The sequence below is a fragment of the Labrus bergylta genome, chromosome 20 (assembly GCF_963930695.1).
Source record: "Labrus bergylta chromosome 20, fLabBer1.1, whole genome shotgun sequence".
Taxonomy (NCBI): domain Eukaryota; kingdom Metazoa; phylum Chordata; class Actinopteri; order Labriformes; family Labridae; genus Labrus; species Labrus bergylta.
The window spans coordinates 7,075,155-7,100,108 of NC_089214.1; the positions used below are offsets into that span (position 1 = coordinate 7,075,155).

Consider the following 24,954-nt stretch of genomic DNA (forward strand, 5'->3'; position numbering starts at 1 on the left):
CTACAACTTTTACTATTGTTTTGTGTTTTAATGTAGGCTACTTTTAATTTTAGTTTTTATGTGTCTTTATGATGTTTTGGATGTAATGTATTTTGCCTAATTTACTGTACAGTGCTTTGGTCCGCCTCGGCTGTTATAAATGTGCTATATAAATAAAGTTGACTTGACTTGACTTATTAAGAGACCCTTCCAGGAGAGTATAAACGGCTGCTGTTGTAAACAGTGACATGTAAAACTACTCTTGCATATTTAGTCAGTGAATACGTTGGCAAAGTTGAGACAGAGTAGGCATGGGCGGTTCTAGGCAGGGGCCAACAGGGTCCAGTGCCCCTGTAACACTGAGCTTGCCCCCCCCCCCCCCCCGTGGCCACCCCTCCGAAAGAAAGAGCCCCCCTCAAAGCACATACACAGTATTTGACTCAACAACCGGACTCACAATCTAGTATTAAATTCTGTTACTGAAACAAATATAAATTAGTTATTTAATGATTTGTTATTTAATGATGCGTGCTATTATTTGGCATAAGATTTTATAGTTTTTTTAAAGTGATCATCTTTGTCTATTTTTGACCTGGGTTTAATGTTCCCCTCAGACAAAACAACTGGCCCCAGTTTGGCCCCCTCAGTAAAAGTGGTCTAGAACCGCCACTGAGATTAGGGGAGGTTCATCCATTCACCATCCTTGGGGGGAAAAACCCCCAGCATACTACTGCATATTGTCAATCATCAACGGTGTGAATCAATGGGGAAAGATAAGTGGGTCAGACTTAAATTGATTGGGCATAGTCTGTATACCTGCAATACACCACTGGTATCTCAGACTGATACGTCACTGAGTCATTGAAGACATACCTTTAGAAAGCCCAAAGGTAGCAGATCAAATGTGTTTTAAGCAGCATGACTATTAAAAGCCTGGTGTTGTTTATTTACACCTGGCTGGCAGGGTCAAAAACATCGCTAAGCGCTCACTGAACGCCTTTTAGCGATTCGTAATTGAGACTAATTATGTACCTTTTGGCTTTCCGTACATCATCGCCTGTTCGCAGTGTTGATAGGCCGGTTTGTTGTTGATCAGCTGTCAATCAACAAGTCAACGGTGAGGGGGAGAGGTCAGTTTCGCTAGCAAAGTAGGCTGCCCACTGGACCTGCAAGTCAAAACAGAAGTTGCTCCGTAAATTGTAGTCCCACTAGTGATATTTGTTGAAACGACGACATGAGTTCTTCTTCCACTCCGGTAAGCTGCGACGCGCCACGCTGAAACGTGCTCACCTGGTAGCTCGCTAGTTAGCATCGCTTTAGCCTCGACGTCGTTTTCACGCAGCTAATGTTAGCCTTCATGCTAACGTTGTTTGTTGACAGCCTGTCCTGCTGCACTGAAGGCAAAAACAACAAACCCAGATAGTCTCATCTGTTATCTGTTATGTAGCTTTGATTTACTTAAATACTGTGTCTATATATATGCGTGTTAAAAACAACTTTGTGACTAACATTTGAAAACAGTGAAATCTGTTGTGCATATTAATTGAATATTATAAATGACAAACAATAAAAGGACAAAGCTCTTCCACTACCAAACTAGGTTATTGCAATGTAAAAATTGATATATTTAATTAGATTTAAATGCAGCAATTAAATATTCACAACAAAACCCAATGAATCCATTATAAAACATTTTTTATAAGAGTTAGAATAGAAACGAAATGTACATTATTATTATTATTATTATTATTGTTACATTATGATTCAGACAATTTGAGCCATTTGTGCAATGACTGAAAATTGAATATTTAATTTATAACCATTTACGACTCTGTTTTTGCACATTTACATTTAATCTTCCTATTTAAGACTAGTAATGCTAAGTTAAATCCTGGTTGTTTATATTAACATTCTTAGTTTTGATATTTTTAGTGCTTATTAACTTTGTATTTAATATTATATTATGTTTAGATTATCTAATATTGTGTTTTTTACTCATTTTGTGTGTTTGATAACCTGCTGTTGTAACGCCACTATTTCTCAGTTTGGGATCAATAAAGTTATTCTATTCTATTCTATAAAGAGTTATATTGATGCCTGTTGGATTGTTTAACAGACGATTGGGGAGTTATTCCTGATCCTCGGTGAGATGGGTTTCACGGAGGATCAGATCCAGGCTGCTGTGCAGGCGGGGCATTTTTCTGTGTCAGATGCAGCAGAGTGGTGAGTTGTATCTACCTTTTTCTTAAGTCAAATAGAGTGAGCAGTCATAAAACACAGATATAATTTCCCTTAAGTTTCTTAAATATCCACTTCTTACTGTAAATAACATCCTAGTCCTTCTGTCATGTGTTTTTAGGCTCTTACAGGGTCAGTATCCGCGGCACAGGTTGGTCAAGCAGTCGTCACAGCCAGCTGACACAGCATTTTCTGCTTTCAACCTGCCCAAAGAAGCGGCGAGCACCTCTGAGACGCCCACATCTCCTTCTGACAGCAGAGGTACGACATCAAGCAGCACTCAGCACCTTACGACTGAGTCTTATATACTTTTAAATTATCATTGTAACATCTTGTTCGTTTTGTTGCTTTTGGGGCGGATTTTACTGTCAACAACATCTTCTTCATTGGTGCTGAGGCCATCACATTCATGTAATCTTTCCCCAGAGCCTCTACCAGTGGAGTCCCGCATCAAACAGGACAAGAGTGACTTTGAAGAACAGCAGAGGCATCGTGTCGCTCAGGAGGCCAGAGCAGAGAGAAGGCAAAAGAAACAGGTGAGCAGTGTTGAAAGGACACTTCTATTTTTAATCACACAGAGAATTAAATCTTTCTTCTTCGTGTGTCTGGAGAAATGTCAGAACATCTTGTCTTACTTTTGTTTGTCTGCCAGGAGCGGGAGTTGGTGTTAAAGCGGATAGCTGAGGATCGGAGGAGCCTGCAGCAGAAACTCGATACCAGCGCTGCCGCAGAGACTTCTCCTCCCAGCGGTCAAGGGCAGAAGCTTGGAGGAGCAGTGCAGACTAATGTGGACAACAACTGCGTCCTAATGGTGAAGACTTAATGTATTGTGTGACCATTAAGTTGATACAGTCTTTCTACAGAATTGCACTTTTTTTTTTTTAAACCTCATGTTTTCTTCTGTAGATTCGGCTACCATCCGGGGAGTCCATGCGTGAACGCTTCCCAGCTGATGCTCCCCTTCGCAGCGTTGTGGAGCACATCACCGGGCGTCACCCCACCCTCCCCACCTTTTCTCTCCTCCAGGGTTTCCCACGGAAACGCTTCGGGGAGGCAGAGCTGGCTTGTTCATTGCGCTCTCTTGGCCTCACACCCAACGCTGCACTTTGCATTCAGACCACTCCTCCAGAGACACCTCAGGATGCACAGTGTCCTGCAGAGCCTCCATCGGTGGCACAGATCGAACCACCTCCGTGCGTTGTGACCCCTCAGCCACAGGTCCCCGTCGTGGAGGTGCCTGAAAGGCCGGACTTTGTTCCGCCTCCTCCATTACCAAACCAGCTGTGGGAGGAGGCAGTGAACTATGCAGGGATACCTGGAGTCGGTCCATCTCTGTCTGGGCCATCTCATATCTGGGGTAAGGATTTGTGTTGTTTTGTTAGTGGTGGGGGTGTAAATGAATCATTCTCTGCACAAATTACTGACAGATGTTGACCAATGACAATTTCCTTGGGGACAAACAACTTAATGAAAAAAAAAAAACAAGATTTACATTTCTAGTCCTGCAACAATTGTCCAGCTTTGATCTTTGATCTTTCTCTTTGTTGGAGCCGTCCTCCATGCTGGCAGTGAAGCCCTGAGTGCATCGTTTTTATTTAGCTATTCTGCGCTCCCCCCTTTCATACCTCGAGGACCCACCTAAGGGTCCTGCCCTGCAGCCCATCAGTTTGAGAATCAGTGACTTATTAAAAAGGCAGTTTGTCATAAGTTTTCAATCTTCTAGCTTCCATCCACAATCAGTTTACTGAAAATTCAAACATTAGAGTTTCAAGCTGGGAGAAAAGTGTAATGTATGCATCACCTCACAATGGTTATGGAGAAAATGAATGGGATTTTAACTTTTGAAATACCTCCTCCTACTTTTTAACTCTACAAGCTTACGTAGTTAACATTATTCACATTATTGAAAAAGCTGTCTCTTCTTCAAGTAACAGTCCTGGTGCTGTTTAACAGGGCGAGGCCAGAGGTTGGTTCCTGGTGATGCAGAGGACGTGGCTGGCATCGTGGCTGACGAGGAACCAGAAGCAGAGGATGAACCACCCTACATGCTTAACGGTACAGCTCCCTGGGTCTAGCATTGTTGCTGACACCTCATCCCTTTTTTGACCGACATTTTGTTTGGCCCTCCCCTCTTTTCGGCCTCGACGTGTCTCCGTTTATTCATGCACATAGAGCTTTTTGTTCTCCCACGCTAGAAACAGATGAGCCGGCTTCTCTCTTTCAGCTGTGCTGCAGTTCCATTCTCTCATGTAGACTGACTGGCTGCTAATGAGTGCTGTATATAAGATTAGGATTAGGAAATATGTAGGGGAATGCCCCTTTCTGACAAACATATTGCGCACAGGGTCTGAACTGATTAGACTCGACAAGCATGAACTGAGTTCTCTGAGCGCTTGCAGCCGCTCAGCAAATCAGACGCAGCCTTTCAGAGCATGTGGTTCAGATTTAGCATTCTGAATGTGTGCCAGACCACAGACAGTCAAAAGAGCTGAATCACAGTCGAACCCTGTGAGAGGAGAATCAGAGACCCAGGACCAAAGATGCTGATTAGAGGTGTGGGATTTAAAAAGTGTTTGTTTTTGGGGTTTTTTAAATATAAAGACTAGAAAAGGTGTTTTAATTTTAAACAGCTGTGTGAGTTAAATATGCACTAGTTTTTTTTAATATCTTTGATTTTCTGCTTGGTGATATCAGAATATGTTCATGGTTTACAGTTCTCACTTGTGTAATCTTTACAGGAATGCCGAGGCTGCCTTTCTTTCCAGAGAACAGGTTCCGTGGAGAGTTTGAGCCGAGGCACCACTGGCCAGAGCAAGGCAATCGACTCCGGTAGGTGCCCGGACAAACACCAGGCACTGATATGATCGGAGACCTACAATGCACACATTTTGAAACAACTTTATCGATATTTTCTTTTTAAAAATATTTGCAGCTGGTAACTGAGAGCAATAAACAGTAGAACGAGGAGTAGAGGCCCCATTTTGTCCAGCATGCTATAGAGCCTGTGAAGATGTGACATGTTAAGGACCGTTGTGTTTGTGTGTTTCAGGGAGGCTCCAGAAGAGGATCCAGCGGAGCCTGAAGATGCGGGAGGACGGGTGGCTCCTGGAGCTGCAGGTCTGGCTGCAGTGGAGCGTCTGCAGAGAGCTGCTCAGCAAGAGGACCCCCGTGCCTCCCAGGGACAACCATCACCCCCTAAAAAACCATTCAGGACACCCAGCGTGCCGTCCCTATGTGCCTTGGCCACCCGTGCCACTGTCCACCTCATGACTGGTAAGAGACAGAGTAGAAGATTCAGTAGGAGTCACTGATTTCTCAGGAAATATGTGTTCATTGCTTTGTTTACTCACTGTTATCATCTGTCATCTGTCAGCTCCCAGCATGCAGTACAGCAGCAGTCTGGCAGGCCTCACCCCGGAGCTCGCAGAGCTTCTGCTCAACCACATGTCCCGTGAGAGGCTCCTGCGTCCACGCACCCTGGAGCTCTTCTTCGGCTGCCCGTTGCAGAAGTTTGTCCTAAACTGCTACCCTTACTCCACCAATGAGCTCCTGCGGCAGTTACGCGCCTTCACAGCACTGAAGCACCTCAGCCTGGTCAACTCACCTCTCATCACAGGTACACACAATTTCAGCCAAGAGTGGACTTTAGAATCATTTCATATAAACACATATTTATTCACTTTAATCAACTATTGTTCAGTTTCTTTGTTTGAATTCATTAAAATCCCCTGATTTTGATTCTTGCAGACTCTGGACTTTCAATCCTGTCCAGCCTGGTCAAACTCCAGTACCTCAACCTGGCCTCCTGTAGCAAACTCACAGACTCCTGTCTGCAGCAAATCACAGGTTGGGCTTATGAGAAACCCAATTTCAAACAAGAATGAGGCTGTTATTATGGAGAATATTAGGTTATGTAACACCACTTTATAGGAATTTACAATTACGTGCAGGAACGCCAGATCCCAACATAAGCTGCTCTGTTTCAAATACGGTATTTGTTCTTTGTGTTAAAAGGATTTTCCCTTGATTAATTCTTTTTTTCCGACAAGGTTTAAAGAGTCTGTGTTACCTGTCCCTGGACCAGACCAAAGTGACCGATGCCGGGATGGTTCTTTATCTCCAATCAGCTCCATCCTGCCTGTCTCAGCTGAGCCTGAACCAGACGGCTGTGACCGAAGCCACACTGGCTGTCCTTCCCACCTGTGTGCCACAACTACGTCTCCTCAGCATCAAGCAGACAAAGGTACCTCCAGTTCAAACACACACCTGTAATAGCAAACATTGTTTTTTTTTGTTTTTTTGCAAATATCCTCATGACCTTTCTTTGTCTCGATGGGTGTTGTGTGTCAGGTAACGGACGTGTCAGCTTTGGCAGAGCTTTCCAGCCTGCAGACTCTCAACTTAGACGGGACAGGTGTGACCGAAAGCTCTCTGGAGCGCCTCGCCACCCACCCGGCCCTGTCATCCTTAAGTTTGGCAGGAATCCCCGTAGCAGATGGCAATCACGCTCTGCAGATCATCTCAGGTTCGAAAAAAGGGAAAAGAACAATGCATGCACAGAGATGTAGAAATCCTTAACTTAAGTGGAAGTATGGAAAGTTGTGTCAAGAAATGTGGTCAAAGTAGATGTTGTTTTCTGGCTTCAAATATATATTAAAAGTGCAGGCTCTGAAATGTACTTGCAAAGAAAGCCTAAAAGGTGTTTTATAAATATTAAGACAAGATACTACTGGTGCAACAGATCACAAATCTCATGGTTCTGATCAGATCACAGATTTTGATCACGGATCATTTATCAGAGAAGCACAAAACAATGGTATTTGTGCTCATCAGCGAGCCATGAAACAGTGCATTTTAACAGCACTACAAATCACAAAAAAGAAAATCTGCTGTGAGGGAAATTTGTGAACATGCAACTCGGGAAAGATTCCATGGCATCATGTCCTTGAATTGATTAGAAGTTTTCAGGAGTGCGTGTGTGAAAAATACTTAATGAGAGGTTTTCTGTTTTCTCTCCCAGGTCTACGGTTGATTCAGCTGACCCTACCCGGACGACACTCTGTGACAGACAGTGGTTTATCTTTCCTCTCCAGACTTGGTCTGTTGTCAGAGCTGGACCTGACAGACTACACACAGGTCACAGACCAGGGAGTCACCCATCTCTCCACCATGAACAGGTAGATCCCGCCCTTTTGTAGTTGTCCCCTCGTTGTGTCAGTATGACTACAGCAGGCATATTCACAGGAGTGTTGTGTTTACTTTGTGTAGGTTGAAGAAGCTGTCACTCAGCAACACTCAGGTGACAGACACAGGGCTTCCCTCTCTGCGCGGCCTGCAGGACCTGCAGGAGCTCTGTTTGGACCGGACAGCGGTCACCAGCCGAGGGGTGGCCGAACTCATCGTCTGTCTGCCACACCTCCAGGTGATTTTATCGGTTACTTACTGTGTTTTTTCCACATCTGCATATTGCCCTGGGAAAACTTAGCTTAAGAAACTAAGTTGTCTATCGTATTTCTTTTGAACCCTGCTGCAGATCTCTATATAGTTAAGGGTTCAAAGTTATAAGCCCTTTTTTTTCAAATCCATTAATATGATAATGTGATAAGCCAGGCTAAAATGTGGGGCTCAGAAAGGGGATATTTATTTATTTATCATGCAACGTATATTTCTGTAATGTGTAAAGAGGATTCGTTTGTTATTGATTCTTGATAGGCAGATTTTTTCAGTGTTCATGGATGAGAATTGTTTCCAGATCAGCTGCTTTGATGTTAATATGAATGCTTTAGGACTTTTCAGTTTAGCGTCACATTTGCAGAAAGGTTGATTGTTGTGTTATTAAAAATAACCTTCATGCAAACCTCCGCGTGTTGTTAAGAAAATGTCTTTAACAAAAACTTACACTTTCTGACATGATCTTATTTTGTAGCTTTTCAATAAGCTGACGTTGTGTTTCCTGTTCTGTAGGTGTTGGGGCTGGCCAGCACTCAGGTGGGAGACACAGTAGTGAGGCGAGGTCTGATCCGCTGCAGTCACCTTGTGAAGCTTAACCTCAGTCGCACGCGGATCACAGACCACGGTAAGGTCCGACTCTGATGCAGGGCTGTCCGGGTGAAGCACTCCACTCAGCACTTTTTGCTCTCTTACTCGTTTCAATAAGTTGGCTCACTCATTGTTTTAAACTCATTTTATGGCATTATTTGAGGTAGGGGAGAGTAGAATGACATGCTAGAAAGGAGCCGGGAGTCGGAGTCAAATCTGGGCCACTTTAAGGACTTAAGCCTCAGTACATGGGGCATGCAACATTTAACAGTGAACCCGAAATGGAGCAGCTTCATGAAGAATAAGAAAGATGAGAATGTAGTGTTTGATAATGGCTGCTGTTGGCTTGACAGTAGCAAAATATTGTTGTTTCCATTGCCACACTACACTGAATATAACCTTTTCCTGGCTCTCCCCCCTCAGGTCTAAAGTTCCTCAAACACATGCCTCTGGGTCAGGTGAACCTGGATGGAACCGGTGTGAGTCTTATCGGAATTGCAAACCTCCTCTCTTTCACCAACATCAGCAGCATTCGGGCCAGCAACACTCGCAACATTTCCCCCGATGACGTCTCGGACGAGGAGTGGGAAGCCCAGTGAGGGGTCCATACCTTGGTTTGGTCCTCATGTACTTTACCTGAACGCACCTTGGACTGCTGCGGTCCCTTTCTAGCCCCCTTTGAAACGTGCTGCTGCCAGGTTACTCTAACAGCATTACTGAAACACTCCCTACCTGCTCTGTTTCAACTGCAGCTAGTGCCACTAATCGCCAATCATGCACGCTTCTCCATGAAACCTGTAACGAAAGCCTCGTGTTTTAAAAACCGGGCCAGTACGAGCGTTTACATATTTAAAATCAATGTGTTAACCTGCATAAACTACAGAACTTTGTTTGAGGACGTCTCCAACTACAGCTTTAAAGCTTTACCTGCAGCCTTAGAGGTTGGAGCTTCCTGCATTCTGCTGTCATGAACATATGAACTGACCGCCATGTAGCTTTAACTACGGCATGTTTAATCAGACTTTCAAAACTAACAGACTGCTGCGCGTACAACCTCAATAACAAATTTACTCGAAGAAAAACTACGATCAAAAGCATATTTGATTTGAAGGATAAAAAGACAGATGTCTTCCATTCTTGTTGAATCTTAATATCACATGATGCTATATTAAGTAGCAGTAAAGTTTATGTTGCCCCAGTGATAATTACCATAGTTACAGTGAATATTTGGCACCATTAATTTCTAGTTTTTATACAGGGAGCAGACACTCCTGCAGATGTCAGCTGCATGTAATACTCCAGAACATTTACTTTCAGCTTCAGTCAGGTTGTGTCCGTCTGGTTTCATATCCATAAATATCAAATGCACGCTCGTCCTGCTGCCATGACTAAAGTATTTGCTCAATTTTGGATTTTTAGTCAAACTCATTATGTCAGTTTGTTTTAAATACACGGCCAGATGATTTGGTTTTGTGGAGGTGTAATGTTTTGGGAACACACCATTTAGTTTGAAATGTTTCTCACAGGTAATTAGGTAAGTTAAAACACAACTTTTGATTAGTGTATCGTTGAAACTGGCTGATTAAGAAATGACTCAAACATGATTTTGTTGATGGCGACATTGGACAAATATTTTTCAAAGTCATGGTTGCGAAATTGGGGCAATGCGTCTGTTTTTTTGATACCATTCACATTTGATCAGACCACAGCTTTAGTAGAACACGTTTTTATAGCTTGTGATGCCACCTGTATGAATGTTTGTTCTTTTAAGTGAGTCCTGGAGATGAACTTGATGCATTATTAACAGTTGTCATACTTGTTTAAGTTATGCAAAAAAGGCCTGTTTTGTTAGTTCAGCCATTTTCAGTTATAGAGGACTGGATGACAAGTATACAGAGAAGGTTTGCAGTCATGGGGCTCAAATGCCAAAATCCAAAGCAACTCTTAATCATTTCAACTTTGTCCTTGTTTACAGAGATGTAAAATAGTTTATTTTCCCTAACAGTTTTTTTGGAAATGAACACTGTATTCTTTAAGTTAATAAAGTCTTGTAAACCTAAATGTGCTGTTTTTGTTCCGTTTATTCAGACAAACCTTTATTGCATTACATTGTTAAATAAGGCAGAACTGCTCTTTTACACAGAAAAAAAAAAAAAAGAAGTCAACTTAAATATCATAAAATATGACGTAAAAGCTGCTGTTTACATGTGGGGATAAAACAGAACATTTGGAAAAATAAAACTTTTCTGCAAAGACAGCACAATGGAATGCATTCCAAAATGCACTGAGATGCTTCAGGTGAATCAGCCAATCAGAGTGCAGCCTGAGGTGAAGGGGGAGGGGTTGGGTTCAGCACTGTCAAACCAAGATTGTAATACAGTACAACATGTACAAGAGACGTGTCCAATGAGATGCATAAGAGATTGTTTCAGTTCTACTTGGGGTATTTCCTTGTCCTATCAGGAGCCTGCAGGACAAATCCATGATGCAAGATTAAGGAGTGACTCAGTATGATGTTTATTTAGATATCGTGCGCTTGCTTTTCAATCCTTGATTTCAAGTGCTCCTTGTATGCCAGGATGTCTCTATTCCACTTTGTGATGGTTTGATTCTCACACACCCAGATCTCTTGAGCCACCTGGAGAAAAAGAAGTGAGGACTTTAAAAAACTGCTAAAGCTGCATCAGTGATTTCCACAGGTCTGTAGAGCCTTTTTCAACCAAATGTTTAATTACTTGAACTATTGAAGGATAAAATAGATACCTGTTGGATTAGCCTGAAGTCGTGGCTAACTAGCATCACGCCACCTTCAAACTCATTGATGGCTTCTGCCAATGCGTCGATAGTCTCGATATCCAAGTGATTGGTGGGCTCATCAAGGAACAACATGTGAGGGTTCTGCCAGGCCAGCCATGCAAAACACACCCGGCACTTCTGACCATCTGACAAGTTCCTGATCGGACTGACCTGGAAGAGGAAATTCCAGGAATAATTAGCGTAAAAAATATATCTCTCTCTGCCATTCTACATCAGGTGCAAGGACCTCAAACCTACCTGCTGTTTTCCGGTCAGCCCATAGCGGCCGATGATCTTCCTCATGTCCTCTTTTTCTTTGATGTCAGGGTAACACTTCATCATGTACTCCAGAGGAGAAAGGTCCAGCTCCAGCGTCTCAGTCAGATGCTGTTATGTGAGCACATAGAAGAGAGGTATTTAATTCAACATTTCCATCTTAATTAAAGAAAGTGCATCGAAGTTCAGTCCACTGACTCAGTGGTTTACCTGGTGATATCTGCCAATCTTCACGTGAGAATGTTTGCGGATCATGCCATCAGTGGGTAGGAGCTAAGAAGAGAAAAGAATATGATTTATAGAAGCCTGAAGGAAACTGTGGGTTATTGTGGGATGGTGTAGAAGTATACTGTACCAACCTCTCCCATCAGCAGCTTCAGCAGTGTGGACTTCCCTGCTCCATTGGGCCCCACCAGGGCAACTCTTGTGTCCAAGTCAATACCAAACTCCAGGTTATTATAAATGGTCGGCTACAGGAAACATCGACAGATGAATGATGATGAGAAATTAGTCTGCATTTCAATGAACAAAGCACCACCTATGCTGTAATATCAATTATACTTACTGTGTCGTCGCTGTACTTGAAGCTCACATTCTGAACCATGATAACAGGAGGAGGGATCTTCCCACAGGGATGAAAATAAAATGACAGAGTCTGTTGGAGACACAGGCAGTTATTAGTCTACAATGTATAACAGTGGGAACAAATTGTCAAATTTTGGACAGGGTCGAAAGCCTGAAACCACTGCCCAACTGTACGGCTATTGGAAGCCTGTTTTCAAAACCATAACAGTTACCCTTATTGATAAGTTACCTTGTCATTCACGACTTTTTCAGTCAAGCCTGATGCCACCATCTTCTGCAGCGTCTTCTCTTTGCTCTGTGCCTGTCGTGCCAGCTTTGCAGAGCCGTGACCAAACCTTGCTATGTAATTCTAGAGACGAAAAGGGGAGGAAAATAAACAATAAATAAAAAAAACACTCAAGGAAAATGAAGGTGTGTAAAATTAAAAGCCAGTAAACCATTTTGAATAATTGAGTTTCAAGGAAATTCTTAACAATTTTTTAAAATGTAATAACCCAAAATCAAGCATTAGATTAAAAGGTCGATATAAGCTGAACAGCAGACGGCGACCTCTTCCAATGACAACCCTCCATTTGGATAAGAAACAACGCGTCCCATAAAACTACATAAAAATGGAAAACCTTCACAAAGAGCAACTGAGGATGGACTCCTCTCACTAATGTTCCAGATATGACTCGACTACATCGAGACTGGAATGATTAGTGAAGACTGCTCTGACACAATCTATGTAGTGAACACATTCCACCACAAGGTGTCTCTGTTTTACCTTCATGTGTGTTATCTGGTCCTGCTCCCAGTTGAAGCGCTTCATCTGGTTCTCTTCCAGTTCCTCTCTGGTCTTAATATACTGGTCATAGTTACCCTAAAAGCAAAAATAGAAATGCATGGTCAGAGAGGCACAGAGAGACACGTATTTAGAAACAGCCCACCCCCAGTTTCCTTATTTAGCATTATATATGGCAGAGGGCATTCAAGATACAGGAAGACCTTCCAATGGATGCTTTGCTTCAATTTACTCGCAGTGGATTTAGCCAAGTGTTCTCACCGTGTAGTATTTCAGTTTTCTCGAGTGCAGGTGGATGATGTTGGTGCATACACCGTTCAGGAAGTCTTGAGAGTGTGAGATGAGCACGAGGATTCGCTTGAACCTGACATCAAAAAAAAGAACTAGATTAGAGAACAAAAATCAACTGTTTAGACTCATTTTAGTGAGGAAGTGGGACGTCGGCTTACGTCTTCAGCTCTTCCTCCAACCACACACATGCGTCCAGATCCAAGTGGTTAGTGGGCTCATCCAGCAACAACATGAAGGGCTTGATGAACAGGGCTCTGGACAAAAATAGGAAAGTAATAAAGTATTAATAAACATGAAACCTGTCACTGGGGTAATTTGCCCTACATATTAATATTCCTTTTAATTTCACAGAAACGTCTTGTTTTTACATTGCAGGATAACTTATTACTACATATCTCTTTGTTTTAGAACTTTAAAAGTCAAGCAAAGCATGTCCGACTTAATACTTGGTTTTTACCTGGCCAGAGCAACACGCATCCTCCATCCTCCACTGAAGTCCTTCAGTTTCTTATTCTGCATAGCAGCGGTGAAACCCAAACCGTGGAGGATCCGAGAGGCTCGCACCTCCGCTTTGTCTGCATCAAGCTCTTCCAGACGCTCATACAGCTCCATGAGCTTTTGACAGTCCGCTATCAGAGGAAGACAAGAGATAAGTATTGACTTCAGCTATGTTAAAGAGATGTTTCTCTCTTCTCCTTGTCTTTACTGCAAGTCCTTTTCCATAAAGAAAAAATATCCATAGCATCCTGTTCATGCATATTTTAGACTATGTATAATTAGCATGTCTCATCTAAGTGAATACCTTTTTAATCTTATCTCAAACTAGACATGATTCCCTTGACTTATTTCAGATTTCTGTTAGTTGCCTCTCTACTGTTTTGCCAGTGAAACTGTGAAGTTCTCCCATTGTACATCACTGGTAACTAACTTACAGTCCTCATGGGCAAGTCTCTCCGCCTCCTTCTCCAGCATTATTCTCTCCTCATCCACATCCATGACACACTGCAGGGCGGTCTTCTCGCTTGGGGACATCTCCCGGGTCAAGTGGTAAATGTCGATGTGCTCCGGAATGGGGATCTCACGATGCCCGATAGCAGACAAAAGCATGGATTTTCCTGGCAGATTTAAGTAGATGAGAAATTTATTTTCTCATCGTAGTATTACAAAAAAAAAAAGTCTAAGGAGTAAAACATTTTGAGATGGGTAGGAGTAAACAAATAGTGAAGTTTAACAAGTTCCCACAACAGTACAGGGAAAACTCAATGAGATACTGGGAGTTGTACCAGCCACTGAATAGCAACATGTGCCTAAGAGTTTACCTGTGCCATTTAGGCCAATGAGCCCATAGCGTCTGCCTGAGTTAAGCTCCAGGCTGGTGTCAGCTAGAAGCTCTTGGCCATGGAAGGTGAGCGACAGGCTGGCAATGTGAACATCAGTGCTGTTGGGGTGTGAGGCCAAAACACCAGTCACTGCCCGTGCCTCGGTCTTCGCCAGCTCGAATTCATCCAGCTCCTTCGTCAAACTGACAATGCCTGTAAAAACAAAACATCTGTTGACTTCTTTGCTTTAATTTAGAGAAAGACACATTCAAGTGTAGTACTATCACGAGAAACATAAAACAAGTGAAGTTTATGACAAAATTGAACAATTTAATCTTACAGGCAAAGTAAATCATACCCGAGTTTATAAAATAAAGACCAAATAAAAACGTTCATTCCTTACCATTGCTCTCTGCTCCATTGCTCTGGGTCTCCGGTTGGTCACCATCTTCATTTCCTTCATCAGTTTTCTTGGTACGCTGACGAGCTTTCGCAGCCTCCTTCTTCTTCGCTGCCTTCTTCTTGGCTAAGTCGGATGGCATGGTTGTGTGGAGCTGTTTCAAAAGCAGGAAATAGAGGAAGAGGCCCACATCAACAAAAAAATATTAGTCACCATATATTAGGGCTGGGCAATATATCGAGTCTTTAAGATATATCGATAGATTTTCAAACAAAATATAGGGTAAGACAATATCGTTAACATCGATATAGTTTAAGTTGCATTAAAATAACGTTGCAGAGGTGCCAGGTCACTTTTTTCTCATCTCACTGATGCTGATGACTGACTGTCTGTCCCTCTTAACCCTGCTCCTCCTCTCTCTCTCTCTCTCTTTTATTGTATTTAATGAACATTTTTATTTTATAATATTACTTTTTAAATTCACAAACAGGTAGTTTATTTTTTTCCCATGTGTTTCCACTGTTAATAAAATACATATCGAGTATCGCCATTCAGCTAAACAATATCGAGGTACGAGTTTTGATCCACATCGTCCAGCCCTAACACCACATGTGAAAGAAAATCCCTACGCCCAGGTTTCTCAGCTGGTCCTGACACTCATGCTGTCTTGGGAACACCTACTTAAACATGATCAGATTATGATTCTGGTTATAATGGTTGATTCAATCACGTACAGAAAGTGGCGAGAGACGCAGATTAACCGGTGTCAAAATATGCCGGTGTTACGCCGAGAATTGAATCCACCGCGCAGGACGATGTAAAGTATGGCAGACACAATTTCCACCTTTAAATGTCCTCTACTTAGTCTACATAAACAATAAGGACACTTAACTTAATTAATTATAAACTTCGCATACTTTGTCATCAACCGATTGTGCCACCGGAAATAAAGATAACACATTTTTTTTTTTTTTTTTTTGGAAGGGATGCATTTCTCGGTGTAACACCGGTGTTTAAAATCAAACATGTAAACGTCAAGATTCGGATGTTTTGTATTAAATTTATGACTCACGTTAGAAAGAGAAAGGCCTAATGTGGTGAACGATGGGGGCCTAAAGAGCTGTGGTGATGGTGCTAACCAAGAATCGGTCCCTTCATTACCACCTGCTTGCACGTTGAGCTCCGTTAGCCCCGCTGATGCTAACGGCAGCAGATGCCGCCAATATCATCGGCAGATTTATCATTTCACAATGAATAACCTAAGAGTGATACCGTATCTATCGCACTGGTTTGTTAAGAAAAGGTGCCACACAGAAGAGGATCATCTTATATATATAGATATATTGATGTAGCTCCCTCGCTGCTGGGCTAACAACGGAACTTGCGCTGACAGGCCTGAGTCGTCAATGCTAATGCTAATGCTAACGTGACGCGCGAAGGCCCAACACCGGCTCACACGAAGGTCTGAAAACGTGTAAATCGACCGTTCGTGAGTTTTGTTCACGTCTACGTTTGTTTGAACAGAGTTTTTGTTGTGTTGTCTAAACGTGTCGTAGTTGTCAAAACCCCCCGTTAATGCGTATCTTACCTGGATAAGGAATCACTGTGTTTCGGGAGCACACCGACGTCTCGTGTCCACTTTTTTCGCCGGGTGGATGTAGCCGCACGCCGCTCCGCCAGACTGCCCATATATGGTAAAAGAGGGCGTGGAGCTTCAAGGTACCCGCCCCCTTCCTTTTTTTTTTTCTTTTTTTTCGTGAGACTGCAGTATTGCTGCGTTCAACTGCTCCTCGGATGCTCCTCGTTTGAGAGCCGACTCCATTTTGTTAATAATGTGAATCCTGAAAATGAAAATGTTTTGTATTTAATGGCTCAAAGGGTAACGTAGGACTCCACGGAACCATTACACACAATACATTTCAAATAAGCCATCATCTTGGCTGTCTACTCGCCGTTATATTGTATAGTTTCTGCTTATAACATGTCTACACTCATGTACTTTAACTTATGTCAATACTGTCCATTTACAACTCTGTTTTTGCACATTTACATTTAATCTTCCATATTTAATCTTCCTATTTAAGACTAGTAATGCTTAGTTAAATCCTGGTTGTATATATTCACATTCTTAGTTTTGATATTTTTAGTGCTTATTTACTTTGTATTTAATATTATATTGTGTTTAGATTTGCTGATATTGTGTTTTTTACTCATATTGTGTGTTTGAATAACCTGCTACTGTAACGCCACAATTTTCCAGTTTGGGATCAATAAAGTAATTCTGTTCTATTCTATTCAACTCTATTCTATTTACATGCAAATTAATGCTAAGATTTCAGAATAGAATAGATGTTTATTAACAGTCAGTTGCACAAGTTCAACATGGACATTAAAATAAACTACCTGTTTGTGAAGTCACTTAATTTTCTGCATCACAAAGTAAACACAGTTGTGTGTTTTGTTAACCATTTAGTTTGTTGAGATTGAAAATATATCGATACATCTTAAAAACTCGATATATCGCCCAGCCCTATCCTGACGTGAAATCTGCCTCACGGGAAATGCCATTTCCGATTATTCTGACATCACTTGAATGCAGCGGAAATTGTTCCATTACTCTGTAATTAAAAGCAGATACAAAAATGTAATTATTAACAGGGACAGATTAGACAGCGGCTAATTTAACAGAGCAAACAATGAAACTGAAAGGCCTGTGTGATCTTGCGGAGTTGTAACCATGATGATAAGGTTTCCATTGAGTCAGCCGGAGGTGATCTGTGTTGCCAGGTCCGCTTGTTGGTTATAAGCGACTTTGGGCATGCAAATATCGTCAGTCGCGGGTTGCGGGTTTTTGGGCTTGTTTTCTAAAGTGCAGTTGCTCCCTATATGATGAACCCCTACTGATTCAATCCCACACACACATATATATAAATATATATATATATATATATATATATGCTATCAACTGCTATCTATGTGGTAGGTTAAGATAAGATAAAGATAAGACAAGATATACTTTATTCATTCCAGCAGGGAAATGTAGGTGTTCCAGCAGCCAGCATACATACAAACACACAACACAACACATATATACATACATATCCCACCCTATGTCTATTTAGTCTCTGTGTTTCTTCCGCTCTGTGTCAGTTCATTGTATGTTGTTTTTGATCCTTGTGTTTTTTTGTTGAATCTTGGAAGTAAGTTTTTGTTTGCCTTTTTGTTTATTAAAGACTTTTAGTTCATTCTGCAATTGGGTCCACCTCTCGTTGTTTTTCCCCTGAACGTGACAAAATACAAAAAAAAAATACAGTTTGATATATGCAGCTCAGGCTAAAGTTTAATGGGAGTCGTTATAAAGTGCAATTGCAGTAGGTAAAAAAGTATTTTTAAATCTGTCCTTTTTGCAGCTTAGCTGTTTGTAACCTGCTTGTAATCTGTTTGTAACCTGTTTGGCTTCATTTTATTTATTTGAGGAGCCAGGTCTGGGCTTGTTTCCATAGAGCTGGTTGCTTGTTTCTCTCGCGAGATCTGGCAACACTGACTGGAGGTGATGCTGCAAACAGTCAGTGATGAGGAGGGTACCGACGAGAGAGAGAGAGAGAGAGAGAGAGAGAGAGAGACAGAGAGAGAGAGAGAGAGAGCGCGACAGCGAGAGAGAGAGAGAGAGAGAGACAGAGAGAGAGAGAGAGAGAGAGATACAGAGAGAGAGAGAGCGAGAGAGAGAGAGAGAGAGAGAGAGCGAGAGAGAGAGAGAGAGAGAGAGAGACAGAGAGAGAGAGAGCGAGAGAGAGAGAGAGAGAGAGACAGAGAGAGAGAGAGCGAGAGAGAGAGAGAGAGAGAGAGAGAGCGAGAGAGAGATAGAGAGAGAGAGACAGAGAGATACAGAGAGAGAGACAGAGAGATACAGAGAGAGAGACAGAGAGCGAGAGAGAGAGCGAGAGAGAGAGCAAGCGACAGAGAGAGAGAGAGAGAGAGAGAGAGCGACAGCGAGAGAGAGAGAGAGAGAGAGAGAGAGAGAGAGACGTTATGTCCACTCTGTGTGTGTGGCAGTCGGTTTTTAAGGAAGTCAAGAAACTGAAGAAAATGGACGACGTGTGCTCTGCTGTGCTCTATTCTTTCTTATTTTTTGAACATAAATTGGATCTTCAGTCTTCGTGGACGCGGATCGAGGAGCGACTTATCACCACGACGCTAGCCTGTTAGCTTGATCCGGTGATGTTGTTACAGTTGAGGTTTTTTTTTAATTTAAAATACGGCTTTTTAAAAAACCTCACAGTCACATTGTTTAGGTTTGAACGAAAACAAAACAACACACCGACTAACAAGATAAAAACCAAGCGGTTCATTTTACCTGCAGACTTTAAAACGTGTCTGCAGGAGTTAGCCAGAATAAGTTAGGCAAAGAAAAACAAAAATAAACGTGTTGTTGTTAAAATGTTAAAATGTTAAAGTGACAGAGACTGAACAGCCTAAATAGAGCATAAATAAACCTTAATGGTTTTAACCTGTTAATTTGTTCAACCCTCTTATTTTGTTAGCTTTCTTATTGAATCAGTTTCCTGCATTTGCAAAAAAAAAAGTAATTTGCAGCTCTTGATTTAATCTAATCTATGTGTGATCTGTGATCTAATATGTGCTTCATACATTGATTAGAGACTTTATTACCTCCACTTCACCTGCTGAGACTTTGAAAAGAAATATGTGACTTTTAAGGCATTTATTTTTATCACCAGTAAATCAGCTTCTGCATTTTGTTGTTGTAAAATGTGTTAAACCAGAGCAGGAGAGTTGGCATATCCTAAATGTCCTGTACAGTAGGCTGTACATTTAAAAAACAAACAGCCTCATCAGGTGTAGCTCATACCTCCCAGATATGCGTCTTTCCTCCTTTCTGGCCGTGTTCAGGCCTGCTTTGCCCCTCATCCTGGGGCTGTCTCTTGGATGTAGTCTGAGCCTTTTGATGGTTTCGTGGACACAAGGGGACACCGATGACTCTTGTGGGGATGAACTGGGCAACGGGAGGCTCTTCCTGGGCAGAGGAGAGGCCCAGAGAGACTCCAGAGATGGAGCAGGAGAAGAAGACTTCCAGCCACGTATCGTGCCCTATCACAAGGATCCAAACAAGCCCCACAAGAAGGTCCTCAGGTGAGTGTGGAAGTCATGTCAGGTGTGTGTGTGTATTGCACAGGAGAGCGTGGGCTTTCTGCAAGAACACACAAATCAGCCTTTGACTTACAAAAAAAACAAACAAACAGATTAGTTAGAGGAGCACCACAACATTTTACTTTCAGTTATTTTTAAGACAGGATACAATTTTAATACAGACGATCAATCAATTTTTATTTGTATAGCGTCAACTCATCACAAGTGTTACCTCGAGACACTTCACAAAAAGCAGGTAAAAAGACCTTACTCATTGTTATGTTACAAAGACCCGGCCTATCCATCATGAGCACTTTAGCAAAGCAGCAAAAGTTACAGTGGTAAGAAAAAAAAATATATCTATATTTGTTTATTCTTTGTTTGATAGGCTAACAATTAAGTCTTTTTTTGCAACAATCTAAATGCACTGCCTGATGCAAAAAATGGAAATTCGTTTTTACACTCTGTCTAGTAAACATGATATAAAGTAATAAAGTAAGCATGCTACACAAAGCATAGGCCGAGATGGTGGGCGCTCCTGAGCTGGTAGGGTGCCTTGCTCAGGGGCACCTCAGCAGTGCTCAGGAGCTGGACTGGCACCTCTCCAGCTACCTGGCCAATTTGTGTGCCGGGACTTGAGTCGGCGACCCTCCGATTCCCAACCCAAGTCCCTACAGACTGAGCTACTGCCGCCCCCTCAAAATTCTTTGTGTACGCACATTAAGTTGCTTAGAAGTGGAGAAAGCAGTTTTCTTGATCCTCAAATTCAAACCACATTTTATGCCTTATTTCAAACCCTGTAGCTGACATTTAACAAGAAAAACTTCCCATAATCGTATTTTTTATCCGATGAGCCTCTCTGTGGGTTCCGGACTTTAATGTTGATGAGTTTGTTGAAATCAGTTTTTCTTTTAAAATAACAAGTTTAGAGTTAAATGATCACATTCATTCTGTCAGTGTTTTGATCACTCTTAATTGTTTTTGTTCTTTTCATTTATTTTTTCTTGGCAACCTCTTCAGGACCCGGTATATACACACTGAATTGGGCATCAGAGAGCGCCTGCTGGTCGGTGTTCTGACCTCTCGGGCCACCCTCAACACGCTGGCCGTGGCCGTGAATCGCACAGTTGCCCATCACTTCCACCGCACCTTCTTCTTCACGGGCCTGCGTAGCCCCAAGGTGCCTCATGGGATGACCGTTGTAGCCCATGGGGACGACCGCCCAGTGTGGCTGATGTACGAGACTGTGCGTCACCTCCATCAGCACTATGGCTCGGACTATGACTGGTTCCTGTTGGCCCAGGATGACACTTACATGCAAGCAGATCGTCTTTCTGAGCTGGTGGGTCACCTCAGTGCAGGCCAGGATTTGTACATGGGCAGAGCGGAGGAGTTTATTGGTGGAGAGGAGAAGGCCCGCTACTGCCATGGGGGCTATGGCTATCTGCTGTCTCGCAGTCTTCTGGCTCGTCTGCAGCCGCACCTCGACACCTGCCGTAATGACATCCTCAGCGTGAGACCTGATGAGTGGCTGGGCCGCTGCATTATTGATTACCTGGGTCTCAGTTGTGTGGAGGTGCACCAGGTAAACAATAACTCTTATGCAATAGCATTGTATGTGAAATAATAAAGAAATAAGAGAGGTTTTAAAAATAGAAGCTGAAATAATTAAAGATGAGAAGTATAACAGAACATAAAAGTTCAGGCAGGACAGTTGTAACAAAGTGAAAGAGGAACTTGAATGCCGAGAAGAGGATATTGTGACAGACAAGGGGAACGTGTAGTGACTTGAAGGAAAGGGAACCGTTGAACTTAACTGAAAACATTGTTGATTCAGAGGAGCAAGACATTTCCCTTTTGAGTTGTTTTCCAAACTTCAAAGTGAATGTTCTTTATTTTCAGTGTGTAGTCTTTTTCATTTGAAATCAGACTGATTTTGTCTCCCACATGACGATGTTATGTTCAGTTAGCCTTCACAAAGACAAAAACAGAATAAATGTCCTTGAGAAGGCCATTTGTTACTTGTATACTACACCTTTAGAGCCTTTCAGTTCAGTTCAGAAGTTGAATCAGTACTTCTTCATTTACTAGAGTCTTTCAATATCTGTTCCTCTTATTGTGGAGTGCACATTGTTGTTTTACAGCTCTGAATTGCTACAGTTTTTATAAGTATAACCTCTAATCCAATTCTTCCTTTCTATCACAGGAGATGAGTTATCGTTATTTTGAACTTGGGAAGAATGCAGATCCAGAGCGTGAAGATAGCGTACAGTTTAAAAACGCCTTCACAGTCCATCCTGTATCTGAACCGAATCTGATGTACCGCCTGCACAAACGCTTCAGCAAGATCGAGCTGGAGCAGACGTACCAACAGATTCAACAGCTGCAGGTTTGCAATACTTGACAGTGATTTCTCTCAACCATAAACGACTATTGTTTGCTTCAGTTGGCTGCTTTGGTGATGAGTCGTGTGTGAAAAGTATACTGTTATTTTTTCCACCACACCCTACTTTCTGAAGCCAAGACAGACATTCCTGACTCATACATTATTTAAAGAAGTCTTAATGCCTAGACAGGGATCAGATATTTTGCTGAGGCATGAAGTCAAGCTAAGCTGTCCAGCATCATCAACTTGCAAGTCTGCTCAGGAGACCTTGTTATTCAAGTAGCTGTTACTGATAGTTAGACTTAACTGGAAATATACACTACACACCAGAGCAATCATAAGTGTACAGTGTCTTCCTTTTTTGGCCTTGATCCTGACTCATGTTTGTGTACTCTTCAGATGCAGATCAACAACCTGAGTGACCTCACACCGGAGGGTAAGGCCGGAGTAACGTGGCCTATCGGAATCAACCCTCCCTTCAAGCCAAGAACCCGTTTTGAGGTCATTAACTGGGAGTACTTTACTGAAGAGCATATTTACTCATGTGTTGACAGCTCCCCTAAGTGTGAGATGAGAGGGGCTGACCGTGCAGATGTTAACGCAGTTTTAGAGATCGCCGTGGAGCGTCTTAACGAGCGATATCAGCCTCAGCTGCGCTTCCGCAAGCGCCGTCTTCTCAACGGTTACCGGCGCTTTGATCCCACGCGTGGTATGGAGTATGTGCTGGACCTCGCACTTGAAGCCTACACCCAGAAAGGCCACAGTCAAGTCATTGCCAAACGTGTTAACTTGCTGCGGCCTTTAAGCGCAGTTGAGATTATCCCCATGCCTTACGTGACTGAGGCTACACGGGTGCAGGTCATCCTCCCTGTCACAGCTCAGGACCAGGACTTTGTTGGGAACTTCCTCGACATGTACGTGATGAACACTTTAGACACCCATGACAACGTTTTACTCACGTTCCTGTTCATCTACGATCCTTTTGACGCCCAGCGAGTCAGCCAGACTGATGTGTTCGCTGGTGTCAAGGCCATGATCGGGGAGGTGGAGAAGCGATATGGTGACGTGAAGATTCCTTGGATTAGCGTTAAAACGGAGGTGCCTTCACAGGTCAAACTAATGGACATCATCTCCAAGAAACACCCAGTGGACACACTGTTCTTCCTGGCCAGCGTGTGGACCGAGGTCAATGCAGACTTCCTAAATCGCTGCAGAATGAACGCCATCAGCAACTGGCAAGTCTTCTTCCCCATCCACTTCCAAGAGTACAGTCCTGCCGTTGTGTACCGCGACCAGCAGCCCTCTGCAGCCTCCTCCTCTTTTGCATCAGAGTCACTGCGAGACGGACACTTCGACCGCCACGTATTTGAAGAGGCCTGCTTTTACAACGCGGACTACATGACCGCTCGGACCAAGATGGCTGCAGACATCTTGGACAATGAGGAGCTGCTGGAAAGTATGGACGTGTACGACATATTTGTGCGTTACTCCGGGCTCCATGTGTTCAGAGCTGTGGAGCCGGCGCTGATCCAGAAATACGTGCGGCGAACCTGCAATCCAAGGTTCAGTGAGGATATCTACCACCGCTGTGTCCTTAGTAACCTGGAGGGTCTGGGGTCACGCTCACATCTGGCCATGGCTCTTTTTGAACAAGAGCAGGCCAACAGCACCTAGACACCTGGCCTTAGGAAAGTGTCGCTGCCTTAAATATTCCGCCTGGACTGAAGAACTCATGGAAAATAATGTGAATCATATTATGGAACTTTTGTGATCCATAGACTGCAATCCTTACCTTTGTGTTTGGCAGAAAGTCTTCAAAATTTCAGCTCGAGACCATCAATGTGTTGCTCATGGACACCTCAACAGAGCAAACACATACTGAAGCTTTATCCTCGCGCCAAAAAAATGTTCAGCTCGAAACGTTAGAATGCTTTTATTCATGAGCCTCTAACTTTGCTTCTGTCATGCTTCTGACAAATTATGAGTCATAAAGATGACTTCTTGCACAACTCCTTGAACGTGGACTACTTGTATTCCGGCCCTGGATGTATTCTCATGGGAGCCGAGCAACAGTATTTATGCTATCAATTTAAAAGAGAATGATCAGAGGTTTTGTCTTGAATGAATAAAGGAACAAAGGGTTCACTGTTTATTTTGAACTGAAAGAAAACTCAAATCTTTCTCGGTGAAGATTTAGGGGAAAAAAAAATACTGGAAACAAGCTGAAGCTGCCTTTTCTTGTAAGTGTTAATTTTTAAAAAAGTATTAAAGAGTGATATTTCTGTTCGTAGTTGTTTCTTCATTCCTACAGTTCATAGTTTTTAAAGATGGTTTGTTTCAGTCTCGTTAGATAAGAACACAATTGTTTGTGGGATCTGTACGCAGTGTGCTTGAACAGTTACTCCTGGAGGTCTCTGTTGTCTGCTTGGAAGAGCTGAAGAAAAGGGAATGTATCCGAAAAATATTTTACTGTCTGCCAGGCTGTGAACAGTTTGTTCCAGCCTATCCTGCCTCATCTGCTCACATTAAGTCAGTAATTCTCCACCCTGGCCGGGGCCTCCCTGACTTTTGGCGTGTATTCTGTACACAATGTGTCTTCAGGGAGAGAAGTGAACCCAGTGCCCAGAGGGAGGGGTCTTGTCTACCTAGCCAAGGTCTGCCGTCGCGTGGTTGGTTAACCTTCACAGCAAGATGGTTGAATGAGCTGAATGGCCTT

At 42.7% G+C, this 24,954-nt stretch overlaps 3 protein-coding genes across 3 annotated transcripts; 2 read left to right on the top strand and 1 right to left on the bottom strand.

The window, feature by feature from the left end:
* Positions 1 to 1,073: 1,073 nt before the first annotated feature.
* Positions 1,074 to 10,416, top strand: si:ch73-173p19.1 (uncharacterized). The gene is made up of 17 exons (XM_020633594.3): positions 1,074 to 1,234; positions 2,096 to 2,202; positions 2,339 to 2,478; positions 2,644 to 2,753; positions 2,870 to 3,028; positions 3,124 to 3,574; positions 4,171 to 4,272; positions 4,956 to 5,046; positions 5,267 to 5,490; positions 5,591 to 5,833; positions 5,965 to 6,063; positions 6,267 to 6,460; positions 6,568 to 6,742; positions 7,238 to 7,394; positions 7,486 to 7,639; positions 8,182 to 8,293; positions 8,680 to 10,416. Exons 1-17 carry the CDS (start codon positions 1,214 to 1,216, stop codon positions 8,853 to 8,855), a joined length of 2,715 nt encoding a protein of 904 aa, XP_020489250.2. The 5' UTR covers positions 1,074 to 1,213; the 3' UTR covers positions 8,856 to 10,416.
* Positions 10,320 to 16,412, bottom strand: abcf2b (ATP-binding cassette, sub-family F (GCN20), member 2b). Its single transcript, XM_020633593.3, has 15 exons — positions 16,296 to 16,412; positions 14,711 to 14,861; positions 14,308 to 14,520; positions 13,921 to 14,103; positions 13,446 to 13,617; positions 13,147 to 13,242; positions 12,959 to 13,061; positions 12,680 to 12,775; positions 12,143 to 12,262; positions 11,894 to 11,983; positions 11,688 to 11,798; positions 11,539 to 11,601; positions 11,311 to 11,439; positions 11,020 to 11,223; positions 10,320 to 10,894 (listed from the first exon to the last, which is right to left on the bottom strand). Exons 2-15 carry the CDS (start codon positions 14,847 to 14,849, stop codon positions 10,778 to 10,780), a joined length of 1,836 nt encoding a protein of 611 aa, XP_020489249.1. The 5' UTR covers positions 14,850 to 14,861; positions 16,296 to 16,412; the 3' UTR covers positions 10,320 to 10,777.
* A 2,275-nt stretch (positions 16,413 to 18,687) lies between these two features.
* Positions 18,688 to 24,524, top strand: chpf2 (chondroitin polymerizing factor 2). Its single transcript, XM_020633673.2, has 4 exons — positions 18,688 to 19,855; positions 20,873 to 21,437; positions 22,059 to 22,241; positions 22,638 to 24,524. The coding sequence occupies exons 1-4, from the start codon at positions 19,584 to 19,586 to the stop codon at positions 23,910 to 23,912; spliced, it is 2,295 nt and encodes a 764-aa protein (XP_020489329.2). The 5' UTR covers positions 18,688 to 19,583; the 3' UTR covers positions 23,913 to 24,524.
* Positions 24,525 to 24,954: the final 430 nt, after the last annotated feature.

Bases quoted from the DNA above. Each gene is read 5' to 3' on its own strand.
- si:ch73-173p19.1 (XM_020633594.3), top strand. From the start codon at position 1,214: ATGAGTTCTTCTTCCACTCCG. The intron at 1,235-2,095 runs GTAAGCTGCGAC...ATTGTTTAACAG, and splicing joins TGAGTTCTTCTTCCACTCCG to ACGATTGGGGAGTTATTCCT. The intron at 5,834-5,964 runs GTACACACAATT...TGATTCTTGCAG, and splicing joins CAACTCACCTCTCATCACAG to ACTCTGGACTTTCAATCCTG.
- chpf2 (XM_020633673.2), top strand. From the start codon at position 19,584: ATGCGTCTTTCCTCCTTTCTGGCCGTGTTCAGGCCTGCTTTGCCCCTC. The intron at 21,438-22,058 runs GTAAACAATAAC...TTTCTATCACAG, and splicing joins GTTGTGTGGAGGTGCACCAG to GAGATGAGTTATCGTTATTT. The intron at 22,242-22,637 runs GTTTGCAATACT...TGTACTCTTCAG, and splicing joins AACAGATTCAACAGCTGCAG to ATGCAGATCAACAACCTGAG.
- abcf2b (XM_020633593.3), bottom strand. From the start codon at position 14,849: ATGCCATCCGACTTAGCCAAGAAGAAGGCAGCGAAGAAGAAGGAGGCT. The intron at 13,243-13,445 runs GTAAAAACCAAG...ATTTTTGTCCAG, and splicing joins ATGCGTGTTGCTCTGGCCAG to AGCCCTGTTCATCAAGCCCT. The intron at 12,776-12,958 runs GTGAGAACACTT...TTTTGCTTTTAG, and splicing joins GAAAACTGAAATACTACACG to GGTAACTATGACCAGTATAT.